Source organism: Papaver somniferum, unplaced genomic scaffold (genome assembly GCF_003573695.1).
Source record: "Papaver somniferum cultivar HN1 unplaced genomic scaffold, ASM357369v1 unplaced-scaffold_150, whole genome shotgun sequence".
NCBI lineage: Eukaryota > Viridiplantae > Streptophyta > Magnoliopsida > Ranunculales > Papaveraceae > Papaver > Papaver somniferum.
The window spans coordinates 5,456,814-5,470,481 of record NW_020624377.1 but is presented as its reverse complement, the minus strand read 5'-3'; the positions used below and the strand labels follow the sequence as shown (position 1 = coordinate 5,470,481).

At 36.7% G+C, this 13,668-nt stretch overlaps 2 protein-coding genes across 2 annotated transcripts; one reads left to right on the top strand and one right to left on the bottom strand.

The window, feature by feature from the left end:
- Positions 1–2,880: 2,880 nt before the first annotated feature.
- On the top strand, positions 2,881–4,619 carry LOC113336203 (tyrosine/DOPA decarboxylase 1). Its single transcript, XM_026582188.1, has one exon. It carries the CDS (start codon positions 2,939–2,941, stop codon positions 4,493–4,495), a length of 1,557 nt encoding a protein of 518 aa, XP_026437973.1. The 5' UTR covers positions 2,881–2,938; the 3' UTR covers positions 4,496–4,619.
- Positions 4,620–11,518: 6,899 nt separating this feature from the next.
- Positions 11,519–13,167, bottom strand: LOC113335923 (serine/threonine-protein phosphatase 2A activator-like). The gene has a single exon (XM_026581935.1). The coding sequence runs from the start codon at positions 12,971–12,973 to the stop codon at positions 11,741–11,743; it is 1,233 nt and encodes a 410-aa protein (XP_026437720.1). The 5' UTR covers positions 12,974–13,167; the 3' UTR covers positions 11,519–11,740.
- Between the last annotated feature and the right edge of the window lie 501 nt (positions 13,168–13,668).

The following is a 13,668-nucleotide window of genomic DNA, read 5'->3' as shown; positions in this document are numbered from 1 at the left end:
AATGAAATGAAGTTTAAAAGAAGAGCAGGGAATGTAAGTATGAAACTTGACATTTCTCAGGCTTATGACACACTGAGTTGGGAGTTTTTGATCAAAGTATTAAAGAAATGTGGCTTTTCAAATGATTGGTGTGAATGGATAATAACTTTGTTTAAATCATCAAGAATTTCAGTGTTGGTGAATGGAGGACCCTGTGGCTTTTTTAAAGTTGAAATAGGACTGAGGCAGGGAGATCCCTTATCTCCAATTCTTTTTGTGATTATGGAAGATGCACTTAGCAGAAACATTTCAGCTCTGGTGGAGAAAAGGAAAATGCAGCCAATGGTTACCAAAAAAAGGTATTCTTCCTACGCATCTCTTCTTTGCAGATGATGTATTCATTTTTAGCAATGGTGGTAGGAAGAGTTTATTAAATCTGCTTTAACTTCTAGATACTTATCAAGCATGTTCTTGTCAAATCATTAATAAAGTTAAAAGTAAACTCTTTGTGGATGACACTACACAGTAGAGGAAAATATTGATTACTGAACTTGTAAACATGAAAATTTCTAGATTTCCAGATAAGTATTTGGGTGTTTATTTGGCTCCTGGAAAAATCACTTCTGCCATGATATGGCCTATAGTTGAACTGATTCAAAGAAGTTGGCAGCTTGGAAGGGCAGATTACTTTCATTTCAAGATAGGTTGATTATGGTAAAATCTGTTCTTTGTAGTGTTCCCATATATAATATGTCAGTCTACAAATGGCTTTTGTCTGTGATTAAAGTGTGTGAAAAATTAATTAGAAACTTCTTGTGGACTGGTGATGGTGAGTTAACAAAGTTTAAGACAATCTCTTGGAAAAGAGTTTGCACACTATATGAGGAAGGTGGTCTTGGCATCAAAAGATTGAAAACTATTAACAAATCATTATTAATGAAGATGATGTGGAAAATCTTAACCTCAGATGAAGAATGGGCATTATTTATCTCTGCAAAGTTTAAAGACAAAAATGCGCAATGGACCTGTAATTGGAAACAGACTTCAGTTTGGAAGGGTTTAAAATGGGCATGGAATAATTTAAAAGAAGATATTAGATGTGATGTTGGGAATGGCTCAAAGATTTCTGTATGGTTTGACATTTGGTTAGGTGAATGTGCTATAATTGAAGAGACTGGGTTCACAGACTATGTGAAAAGTCACATTGGAATTAAAGTACAGGATTTGATCCTAGAAGGAAATTGGTGTGTTCCTACTGAATTACAACAGATCATTCCAGTGAATTCTTTGCCAGTAATAAGGGGTGGAACTGATCACATGGTGCGGACTGCTAGTAATGATGGAAATTTCTACACTGATATTGCAGTTGAGAAGATAAGGCATAAAGAATCAATATTTCCATGGCCTAAGTATATATGGCAGAATTTTCTGCATACTAGCATAGCCAGTAACATCTGGAAAATACAACAAGAAGTATATGTTGATGATGAGGTAATGAGGAAGAATAAATTTGAAATGGTTTCCATGTGTTGCATATGTTTGGCAGCTCAAGACACCATGAATCACACTCTGTGGGAATGTGCTTTCAGTAATGCAGTTTGGGACTGGTTGAACAGGGTCTTTTGTTTTGCAAATCCAAAATCATTTGATGAAGTTTGTACATCAGCAAAGAATAAGAGTCTTCTTGTCAGGCAAGTTTGGATGATTGCAGCTTGTGCAACCATGACAGAATTGTGGTTTCAGAAAAATGCAAAAAAAGTTGATGAGAAGAAACCCAATCTGAATGGATTTAAATGCAGAATTATACAGCTGGTTCATGAAGGTGGTTATAGATTGAATGGAATTAGTTGGCAACAACCTTATGAATCTCAGGTGAGAAATTTTTCAAAGTTTAAGAAGGATTTGTGTCTCTCTTTGGAACTGGTTGTAATGATACAAAGCACAGTTTTCTTAGGTATTGGGCTTAGGATCATTTTGGGTCATCTACATTATTGTCTTTGCTTTTCCTTCTTTAGTCTCTTGGGTTTGTAAGTTCATTTTGGGTCAGTCCTGTAAACTGTTTCTTTAGTTTTTCAATCAATAAAAAATGTGATTCAGCAAAAAAAAAAAAAAAAAAAACTCGGACGCCGACACCCCATGTATATTTTTAATCAGATTGCAGAAATCAAGCAAATGTTTACCCAAATTCAGCAATACACCATTAGGCACGTCTGCCGGGAAAGAAATCAAGTAGCGGACGGTCTGGCAAATCAAGCGATATATGATTGCTCTCAGGGGAAAGCTCACAACAACAATATGGGACAATATAACTCCCCCATTTATAAGTTCTATTTTAATAGTAGACTCTATGGATATAACATATCCCCGTGTAATTTCAGCTTAATCTCATAAAATACATGCTTCAAAAAGAAAAGTGATATCTAGCTCAAATAGCGCTAAAATCATAAAAAAAATATGAGCGGAATCACATCTCAAATCGGATATAAAAATAATGAAAACACAAACATCCTTACATCTAATTTAAGTCGAGTCGGATTCAAATTGCGAGCCCCTAAACAGGCATGGTGTAAGTCAATAAGTGTACCCTTAAAAAAAAAAAAAAGCGAACCCACGTTTGTAAACTAGTTTCTTCTTGTAACTTTCTTGCATCAGCCACTGAGTGTATTATCAGTGCAGCACTATATGGATCATATAAAATGTGTTTATTAGGTTTAAAGTGAACTTCCACTTCAGTCTTCATATCAAGGAAACACCAAATGCATTCCCTTTTTTGACCAACTCCAACTAACTACCTTGAAGCCACCTTGAACGTGTCTTAATTAAAGCTTTTTCCATGTGCGTTCATTATATATCTATATATGTATATATATAAGACATTTCATTTATTTACTTCTTCTTCACTAAACTCAATACCAATTCTCTCTATCTCCCTCACTAATCAGCAAAACTGATAGTAACAATGGGAAGTCTTCCAGCTAATAACTTTGAAAGCATGTCGCTGTGTTCGCAAAATCCACTTGATCCAGATGAATTCAGAAGGCAAGGTCACATGATTATTGATTTCCTTGCTGATTACTACAAAAATGTTGAGAAATATCCAGTTAGAAGCCAAGTCGATCCCGGTTATTTGAAGAAAAGGTTACCCGAATCAGCTCCGTACAATCCTGAATCCATTGAAACCATTCTTGAAGATGTGACAAATGATATCATCCCTGGTCTAACTCACTGGCAAAGTCCAAATTACTTTGCTTATTTTCCTTCTAGTGGTTCTATCGCTGGTTTCCTAGGGGAAATGCTAAGTACCGGATTTAATGTTGTCGGGTTTAATTGGATGTCATCTCCGGCCGCAACTGAGTTGGAGAGTATTGTTATGAATTGGCTTGGCCAGATGCTTACGCTTCCCAAATCATTTCTCTTTTCATCAGACGGAAGTTCGGGAGGTGGAGGAGTTTTGCAAGGGACTACTTGTGAAGCCATTTTATGTACTCTAACTGCGGCAAGAGATAAAATGCTGAACAAAATTGGTAGAGAAAATATTAACAAGTTGGTTGTTTATGCTTCTGATCAAACCCATTGTGCACTACAGAAAGCTGCTCAAATTGCTGGGATTAATCCTAAGAATTTCCGTGCTATCGCAACCTCCAAGGCTACAAATTTTGGTCTCTCTCCAAATTCACTTCAATCGACAATTCTTGCTGATATCGAATCCGGGTTAGTTCCATTGTTTCTCTGTGCCACTGTCGGAACAACTTCTTCAACAGCCGTAGATCCTATTGGCCCACTTTGCGCGGTGGCAAAATTGCACGGTATTTGGGTTCACATTGATGCTGCATATGCTGGAAGTGCATGTATCTGCCCAGAGTTCAGGCACTTCATCGATGGTGTGGAAGATGCAGACTCATTTAGTCTAAATGCACACAAGTGGTTCTTTACTACTTTGGATTGTTGCTGTTTATGGGTGAAAGACTCTGATTCACTGGTCAAGGCATTATCAACAAGTCCAGAATATTTGAAGAACAAAGCAACTGATTCCAAACAAGTTATCGATTACAAAGATTGGCAAATAGCGCTCAGCAGAAGATTCCGATCCATGAAACTCTGGTTAGTACTTCGCAGCTATGGAATTGCTAACTTAAGAACCTTCCTTAGGAGCCATGTTAAAATGGCTAAGCACTTTCAGGGGCTCATTGGTATGGACAACAGGTTTGAGATTGTAGTTCCTAGAACATTTGCCATGGTGTGCTTTCGCCTTAAACCAGCTGCCATTTTTAGGAAAAAAATAGTTGAAGATGATCACATTGAAGCTCAAACAAATGAGGTAAATGCGAAATTGCTTGAATCAGTCAATGCGTCCGGGAAGATATACATGACTCATGCTGTTGTTGGAGGGGTGTACATGATTCGGTTTGCCGTCGGGGCAACACTGACAGAGGAAAGACATGTCACTGGGGCTTGGAAGGTGGTACAGGAGCATACAGATGCCATACTTGGTGCACTAGGTGAGGATGTTTGTTGATCCTGGGATTAACAGAAATTTCTGTTGTATTCTTAATTCACCATATATTTATTCAATTATTTTGTACCTATTTTTCTGTATACGTTGACATAAAAGTTGAGAAAGAAATTACCATTCATTTCAATACAATGTGTTTTGTGCTCCACCAATAATTTACTACTGCAACTATTAACTCAACAAGGAGAAGATGCTATGATTTGGACGCCTTGATTGAAAGGGTCTTTTTCAGTTAAGCCCACTTAAAATGCTCTTACTCAAAACAACCTACTTCTTTTCAAGCCTCTGGCATTAGAAGCCAAGTCTGGAAAAAGGTTTGGAGGTCCAAAGTTCCTCATCAGTCAGACTTTTCATTTTGAAATGTCTTTTGTTACCACTAAAGTGAAATTCAGTCAGTGCAAGTAACAAGACTGATGCAAACACCATTGTGCTCTGTGTCTCAACTCCAGCAACAAAATTCTACCAGTGTAGATCAATATCAATATTGGACACAGCTCATGATGTACACAGTTTGAATTTATGGAAAGATGGATGCATAAAGGGCTTTCAAAACAAAAACTTATATCATCATGCACCTGTTTTTTTTTTTTTTGAAAGTTACTTATATTGAAAACAGGAAAGATTACAAAGAGTTATCTAGTGTGTTGGTTATCCTTATCTCATTACAAAGCATTGAGATATCGGTTTCTACCAACATACTAGTACCCTCATTGGAAGAAAAGCAGTTCTGAACAGAATTAGAAAAGATAACATCAGAAAGTAAAAAACTAGAAATAAAAACAGGCATCTGCAGCCATATTTGCTTATGTATCCCTTTTTTACGTGTCTCTTTGGCCAGAGCATCAGCTACTTCATTGCATTTCATGTTCTTGAAAATAAAGCCCAAAAAGTTGTTGCAGGTCTGTAGAATCCTCACTGCCTCCGAAACTATCGCCTGGTTTCTCCAAAAAATGTTGCTGCCTTTGTTCTGAGCAAAAAGTATGAGCCTCTGACAATCCCCTTCAACCCAGAAATTACTAAGCTCCATATCCCTTGCCCAAAGATCCGTTTCCAGCAAGCTCAAAGCCTCTGCTTCTTCTGCATTGGAGGCTCTGATGGACCCAGCTTTAGCTTGTATGGCTTTACCTGTATCATTACGCAAAATCATACCATAACCAGCAAGTGAAAAGTTATCAGTCCAAGAAGCGTCAAAATTGATCTTAGATTGATTATGTTGAGGCTTTGTCCATCCTACTTCATTAAGTTCAGTTACATTTGGTCATCACAGTGAGCAACTGGTCTATTAGCAAAGATGGATTTTTTCAGAGGAGACCAGAAATTGATATGTCTTTGTACAGCTAGAGACAATTGGATACTAGTAGTTATTTTGGATTCGAAAATCCTTGTTCATAGCTCTTTCCAAATCAACCAGCATTTGGTTGCCATTATCTCTATTTCACCACTACTATATATTCCTGCGATCCAATTTTCATACATTTGTGCAAAAAGAGAATTTACCATCATTATTTATATTTATTCCTACAACAGGGGGCAACAAAGTAACTGATTTGGCGTAGGGACAATAAAAAAACAAGTGTTTCAATGATTCACATTCATGTTCACAAAAAATACAATTCATTTCTATATCTTTCATATATTGTCCTAGCTTCTTCCTAACCGGCAAAGCATTGTGTAAGCATTTCCACAGGAAAATTTTATCCTTTGAGATATATTTAACTCCAAAAAGATTTCGAAAAAGCTTACATGGATTTTACCGTAAAGTTTCCATCATTTGTGAGAAGCCATCTAAGTTTATCTATTTTCAGCCTACCTTGACAATTAGGAAAGATTCTAATACTAAGAATTTTGTCAGCTATATCGTGTTGAAAGTTATTCCTACCTTTCAGTTCATTCCACTTCTTCGTATCTGTGTCGATTAGCTCAGATACAAGTGTTAAAAGGTTTAATTTAGATCCACAATGTGATATCAGGTTGTTTTCCAAACCTGGAATCCATTTATATGACCATATATTTATTGACTTACCATCGCCTACCTCCCAGCAACTATGTTTATGGATCAGGGATATTCCCTGCAAAATGCACCTCCATATCCAAGAAGAATTATAGTGTTTTTTTGAGAAGAAAACAGAAGTATTGTTAAAGTATTTTTCCTTAAGAACAGACACTAAAAGACTATTTTTATTAGTTGTCAATCTCCAAGCATGTTTGGCAATCATTGCTTTATTCATCTTATTAGCTTCTTTAAATCCTAAACCACCTAGTTCTACGGAATTACGAAGAAATTCCCAGCCAATTAGGTAGAAGTTTTTCTTGTGTTTCTGTTTTCCCCACCAAAATTCTCATTGGATAGCATCAATATGGTTAGTTATTTTCTTAGGGAGGGTAAAACATCCCATTTGGTAAATAGGAAGACTCGATAACACAGATTTAATTATAACTGATTTGCTAGCCTGGACTAAAGTTGTACCATTCCAGCTATGGGCTCTATTTTCCATATTTGTTAAACTTTTATCGAAAGTCTTTATTTTCGATCTATCAACGAATAAAGGTGCTCCTAAATAGGTGTCAGAGATGCAAATTTTTTTAATTTTTAGCAGCCTTATCATTATTCTTTGATGTTTGGAGTGGATCTTTTTATTGAAAAAGATCCTTGATTTAGAGAAATTTATCAGCTGTCCTGAGGCTTTGCTAAACTGATCTATTATGTTGAGCAGGTTTTTGCAGCTAACTAGACTGGCCTTAGAGAAGAGCAGACAATCGTCTGCGAAAAGAAGATGGGAAATCGGAATACTATTCTTGGAGATTTTAATCCCTGTTATATGTTTAGTTTTTTCTTTAGCAGACAGAAGTCTCGAGAAAACATCCATATATACAAATTAGGAACAGATAAGGAGAGAGCGGGTCTCCTTGTCTGAGACCACGAGAAGGTGTGAAAAAGGTCCCCGACGAGCCGTTAAGTAAGACTGCTATGGAGGCAGTAGAAAGACATTGGTGTATTAGGCTACACCAATCCTTACTAAAACCAAAGGCAGTAAAAGTTTGCATCAATAAGTCCCAGCTAACTCTGTCAAAAGCCTTTGACATGTCGATTTTTATTCCTAAGCCACCAGTTTTTGTTTTCATTTTCTTGAGAGAGTGTATGACTTCTTGTTCCACTACGATATTGTATGCAATTTGTCTAGAAGACAAAAAAGCAGACAGTAAGGGAGAAATCATTTTCTCAAGGAACACTTTGAGTCTATTAGCTAATAGTTTATACAAAATCTTATAAGGTGTATTACTTAAACCTATTGGTCTGAAGTCATTAGGTGTTTTGGGGTTTTTTATCTTAGTGATTAGGAATAGAAAGTTTTCATTTAGTTTAGGACTAATCTGTTTAGTTTTGAAAATTTCCTGTATAATTGAAACTATTTGATTGCCTACTATATTCCAATTATGTTTAAAGAAACTCACCGGGAATCCATCTGGTCCCGGTGATTTATTCGGCTTCATATCCTTGACAATTAACCAAATTTCGTCGGTAGCAGGCATTTTCAGTAAATCAGCGTTGTCTTGTGCAGAAATAACCTTTGGAACTAAGTTCATAAGTTCTTTATCCTGAACAACAGGAGAGGCAGTAAAAAGAGTTTGAAAGTGTAATTTCAGTTCCTCTGCAATTAAAGATTTATGTTTTAAAACATCTCCCTTTTGATTCAGTAGGCAATGGATTATATTTCTTTTTCTTCTTTTGAGAGTTTTTATGTGGAAATACTTGGTATTTCGTTCCCCTAGTTTAACATAGTTGTCTCTAGAATGTTGTTTAGAGATTGCCTCATTCGTATCGTACAAATGTTCCAACTCAAGATATTTACTATTTAGAAAACGTTGTTTATCAGGGTTATGACTTTTGGACTGAATATTTTCAATACTTTTTAGAAGGGTAGAGATTTTTTTTTTCAGGTACTCCAAAAATAATTTTTCTCCAAATTGTTAAATGTTCACCTAAAGTTTTAAGATTTTGAAAAACTACATCTGATGCATTTATCAGAGAAGGGTCCCAAGTATTTTTTATCAGTTGGATACAAGAGCTCTCCTTGAGCCAAGTATCAAAAAATTTAAAAGGAAATAACGGACTATAGTTAGAGTCTAAATTTAAGTCTAATCTAATTGGACTGTGATCAGAGTCAAAAAAAAAAAAAGGAAGATGAGTAAGAGAGGAATTAGGGAATTGGTTTATCCAGTCATCGTTTGTGTATGCTTTATCTAACCTTTCTTGTATGTTTCTTATACCTTCTCTCTGATTGTTCCATGTGAAGATATTTCCTTTAAAGCCGAGGTCTGTAAGTCCAGCCCGTTGCAAGAGTCTAAGGAAAGGTTCAGCTTCTCTACTAATGAAAGGCAAACCACCTAATTTCTCACAAGGACTAAGCATTTGGTTGTAATCTCTGATTACAACCCACGGCATACCAGATAAAGCTATCTTAGAAGATATGTCCTCTAAGAAACTCCAAGATTCTAGTTTTTTAGGTTTAGAAGTGTTGCTGTAAAAAGCTGTTAAAAGCCAAGAGTTTTCGTAGAAATTTGTTTTTATTATAACATTGAACATGTTACTATTCCAGTGGACAATTTCAAAGTGGAAACCATCCACCCATGCCAAAGCCAGTCCACCAGCTTTGCCAATTGGATCTACAAAGAAAGTATTTGGGAAGTCTGCTAATAGTTTTTTCAGGTAATGTCTTTGAGATTTGGTTTCAGTCAAGAAAAGAATTTCCGATTTTTCTATTCTAATGATATGATCTAGATGTTGTCTAGTTGTTTTGGTTCCACACCCTTGAGTGTTCCAAGCTAAAATTTTCATCGTAATAAAAACAGGCAAGACAGGGAAGCAATAATGAGAGATTTAAGCAAGCCAGAAGGAGACAAGAACTGTTGACATTCATTTTTAATTAGAAAATCCATGCTAGATACAAAGACTGCCATACAACCAGGACTAAAGAGTTGCATAGTTGGAGTCCTGCTGTTTAACCAACTTAACATAAATGTGGATGCTTCTTATAAAGAACACACAGGTCACACGAAATTGGAATAATCCTTCATGATTTTGCAGGAACATGTCGTGGCTTCAGGGGTCGATACTTCACACTTCACAGGAGTCTAGATGCTGAACAAGCAGGAAGCTTGATCATGAAGGAAGTTGTTACACGGGTCAAGGAAATGAAGCTTACCAGTGTTCACTTTGAGACAAATAATCTTGCAGCAGCGAAGTCTATAAATGATGCATTTCCTGCTGTAAATTGGGTCAATCATATTATAAATGAAGCATCTCCCTTTGGGTATTACGCCTGGGTCAGTCTTTTTTGCTAAGAGCAACTGCAGTGGTGCGATCAAAACCAAAGATCAAAGATCAAAAAAAAGACCAAATTTTGGGTTTAGTCCGTGTTGTGACGCAACGGTACATGATTAACCCATTTTACACTTTCATCAGGCGGACCTTAAAAGTCCGCCCCATTTATTTATTTTTTGTAACTTTTATCAGGCGGACTTTAAAAGTCCGCCTCATTCTTTTTCTTTTTTATTTAATTTGAATTTTCATCGGGCGTAATTTAAATCTCCGCCCGTTAACAAGCGTACTTTAAATTTACGCCCAGCAACAAGCGTACTTTAAATTTACGCCCGACTATATTAGAATTTGGGATTTGGTCGCGACCATATTTGGTCTGGAATTTGATCTTTGGTTGGGATTTGATCTTTACTCCGTCCCACTGTGGTACGATCTCATCCCAAATTTTTGGTTATACTCGCCCACTGTGGATGCTCTAAAAGATCGTCTAACAAGGCTGATACTATATCCAAAGCAGCTTGGATTACTAAGAGAATCTCCCAGCTATTCTGGATAAACTTGTAAAAGGAGATTGGACTGATGTAGCTTGATCATTCCAGTAATATACCTGTGGTTTGTTTGTGTCACAAAGAAAAAAGTAATATAGAGCAAAGATTGACTGACAGTAGTTGCAGACCCTAAGCTAACATTGTCTGAAAGCATATCAGCCCTCTGCCTTGAATGCTATAGTTTTGCAGAATTCTGAGGTTTGACCCCTTGAATTTTTAAAACAACGACTGGCCTATTCAGATTTCAGAGTATAAGTGGCAAGTACGTGCAAATTAAGACCAAAACTGAAGAAAAAACATGCCAAGCGAAGCACATATCCAAATACCAAGAATACAAAAGTTACTGACATGCAGCAAAACTATAGTTAATCAAATGCTAAAAATAAGATAAGTAACAGCAATTCAATTCCACATGCTAACTCAGCAATTTTGAGAGTACGAAGTTCTCAACTTATTGCCATTAAAGTTCTCTACAGTGTAATCTAAAAATGAAAAGATCATCAAGTAATGTTAATTGCCATTGAAGGAGAGACCCGAATAGAAAATGCTGCATATATGATGCACTCCCTGGCCATGAAGGAAGCTGTCATATGGGCCAAGGAAATGAAGCTTACTAATGTTCTGTTTGAGACAAATAATCTAGCAGTAGCGAAGTCTATATAAATGAAAATGATGCATTCCCTGCTGTAAATTGGGTCTATATGGCCATTGTATTATGAATAAAGCATCACCTTTTGGGTATTACGCCTGGGTCAGTCCTTTTAGTTAGAAGATCGTGCAACAACAAGGCTGATACTATTGCCAAAGCAGCTAGTATTACTAAATCTCTTTTAAAATTTTGGAGAACCTCCCAGCTATCCTGGATAAACTTGTAAAGGGAGATTGGACTGCCGAAACCTGATCTTTCCAGTTTAATACACCTGTGGTTTGTTTGCCCCAAAAATGAATAGAAATACAGCGCAACATGACTGACCATAGTTCAGATCATAAGCTAACATTGTTTGATAGCATTTCTGCCTTGAATGCTATAGCTTCGCCGAATGCTCTGACTTGAATTCTATAGTTTTGCTGAATTCTGAGGTTTGACCCCTCGAATTTCTTTATTAAATAAAGACTGACCTACTCATAGCATAAGTGACAAGTATGTGCGAACAAATCTAAACAAAAATCATGCCAAGCAAAGCACATATCCAGATACCAATTATATAAAAAAATATTACGGACATGGAGAAAAACTACAGTTAATCAAACGGTAACATTAAGATCAGTGATAACAATTCAATTAGGCGTGCTACCTCAGCTATTATTTGGGAAACACAAGTCCTCGACTTGTTACCATCAAAGTACCTATCAGTGTAAAAGATCTTCAAGTAAGGTTAATTACCATTCAAGTAGCGAACCGAATAGAAAATGCTGCATAATTGGGATACTCTCCATTATCTCAGCCTTGTACATTTTAAGCAACCCACCATTCACCTTACCCCAATTAGGCACACCACTAATATCATCCAACAAAGGCGAATGCTCAGCAAATACTCCCTTCTTCATTTCCTTCACAAACGCAATACACGAAATATAAAGATACTCCTTGGCAAAATTATCCAATATATCCTGATTATGAATCGACTTCGGCTTCATATACTTATGATTAATCAACTGCGACGAACCAAATATAAACGGAAGAAAATGATAATCATCAAGACCCCATACCCCATGCGATCCCGCCGGTTCAAGATTATAAACAGTTTGTAATTTCCTCGTCACACTAAGATACTTAATAAAAACTCTAGAAACAACAGCTTGATAATCCTCTTCCTTAATTACTCCCATTCTAGCTAAACAATACAACCAAGCAGCAAAATTAGTCTCATGACCAGTACCATAATCAAGTCTAGCAGAATTGCCAAATGAATCAGTAAAGTATGGAACAATCTCTTTAGTACTGGATTTAACATCTTCAGGTAAAAATTTCAACATCAAACTCTCAGAATCAGCAAGCAATCTATCATACCAATCTCTATAAGAAAAATTCCCATACCTTCCAGCTTGTTGAATAGGTGGAATCTCATCAACCCAACTCACAAGAGTATCCATTACAGAACAGATTGAGCTTAGGGTTTCCGATTCATGACACGGTTCTGATAATTTCTTCCCACGGATTGATTCACTTAATGAAACGATGAATCCGATGAAGTTGTTTGCAGAATCGGATTTGATGAAAGATTTCATATCATCTTGTACACGAATCTTCTTAGATGGGGATTTGAATTTATGAGGAAGTGAAATTACTGAGACTTTTTCTGATTTGGGAACTGGAGTGTCGATGATAGCTTGTTGTGAGTAGTTTGGTGGGAGATTGAGAGCTGGAGCACGAATCGGTCTGTAATTTGGGGGCGGTGAAATTTCTGACCATACTGGTTGTGGTGGTGGGATTTCAGCTGGACCACCGCAGTTACAACATGTTGCGGTTGTGGAGGTGGTGGTGGAATGTGGAAGGCATTGATGGATTGTTGTTGTTGATTGTAGCGGTGGAGATGGTGGTGGCGGGGTTTGGCTTGATTGATCGTCGTCGGGGGTTTTTAGGGTGGCGGAAGGGGATACTGGTGGTTCCATTTTTTCTGATTGCTCCAGTGTGATCGAGTTTTGGTATTTAGATCTAGTTCCCGCCAGGGAAATGACTGAAGAGGACAACCTCTAAATGAAGCTTTATTGGATTTGGACCTTATGTTTTGCCCAGGTGAGCAAAACATCTAAATCCGTGTATTTTCCCAACCCAACCCGCATAATACGTAGGGTTTCCTATTGAGGTGCATTGAAAATCCTTGAAGAAATTTCAAAAGTTGGATTGATTGAAAGCCTTCATATGTGAATATCTTAATTTTGGTTGGTGTAAAGACGTCGTGTTATACTTTTGATATTCAAATTACTTAGATTTTTGTAGTCTAAATTTTAAAACTAAATTTTATCGCTCGTATTCAACTTTTTTTTAATTTATTGTTTTAAAATCTGCAAATAACCGGATCCAATCTCCTTATTCATTCACTAGTGGGTGTCAAATCCAATGATAGTGGATTAGATGTGGATAAAGTTTTCAAGTTTATCATTTAGATGGATAAGACACAGGTAATATCAAATTCGTGTCCACCGATTCGTTGCGCACCCTTACATATAATTGATATGGGTCACAATGTCAATCTAAGATAGAAGAAACGTATAATCATGATCAAAAATCTGTTAAACAATGAAAACCTATGCGAAATCAATAGAAAAAATATGAGTCCATCTATGTGCACCCCTACTTAACTAGG

What these genes read in the sequence shown, in the direction of transcription:
- LOC113335923 (XM_026581935.1), bottom strand. Translation starts at nt 12,973, where the DNA reads ATGGAACCACCAGTATCCCCTTCCGCCACCCTAAAAACCCCCGACGAC.
- LOC113336203 (XM_026582188.1), top strand. Translation starts at nt 2,939, where the DNA reads ATGGGAAGTCTTCCAGCTAATAACTTTGAAAGCATGTCGCTGTGTTCG.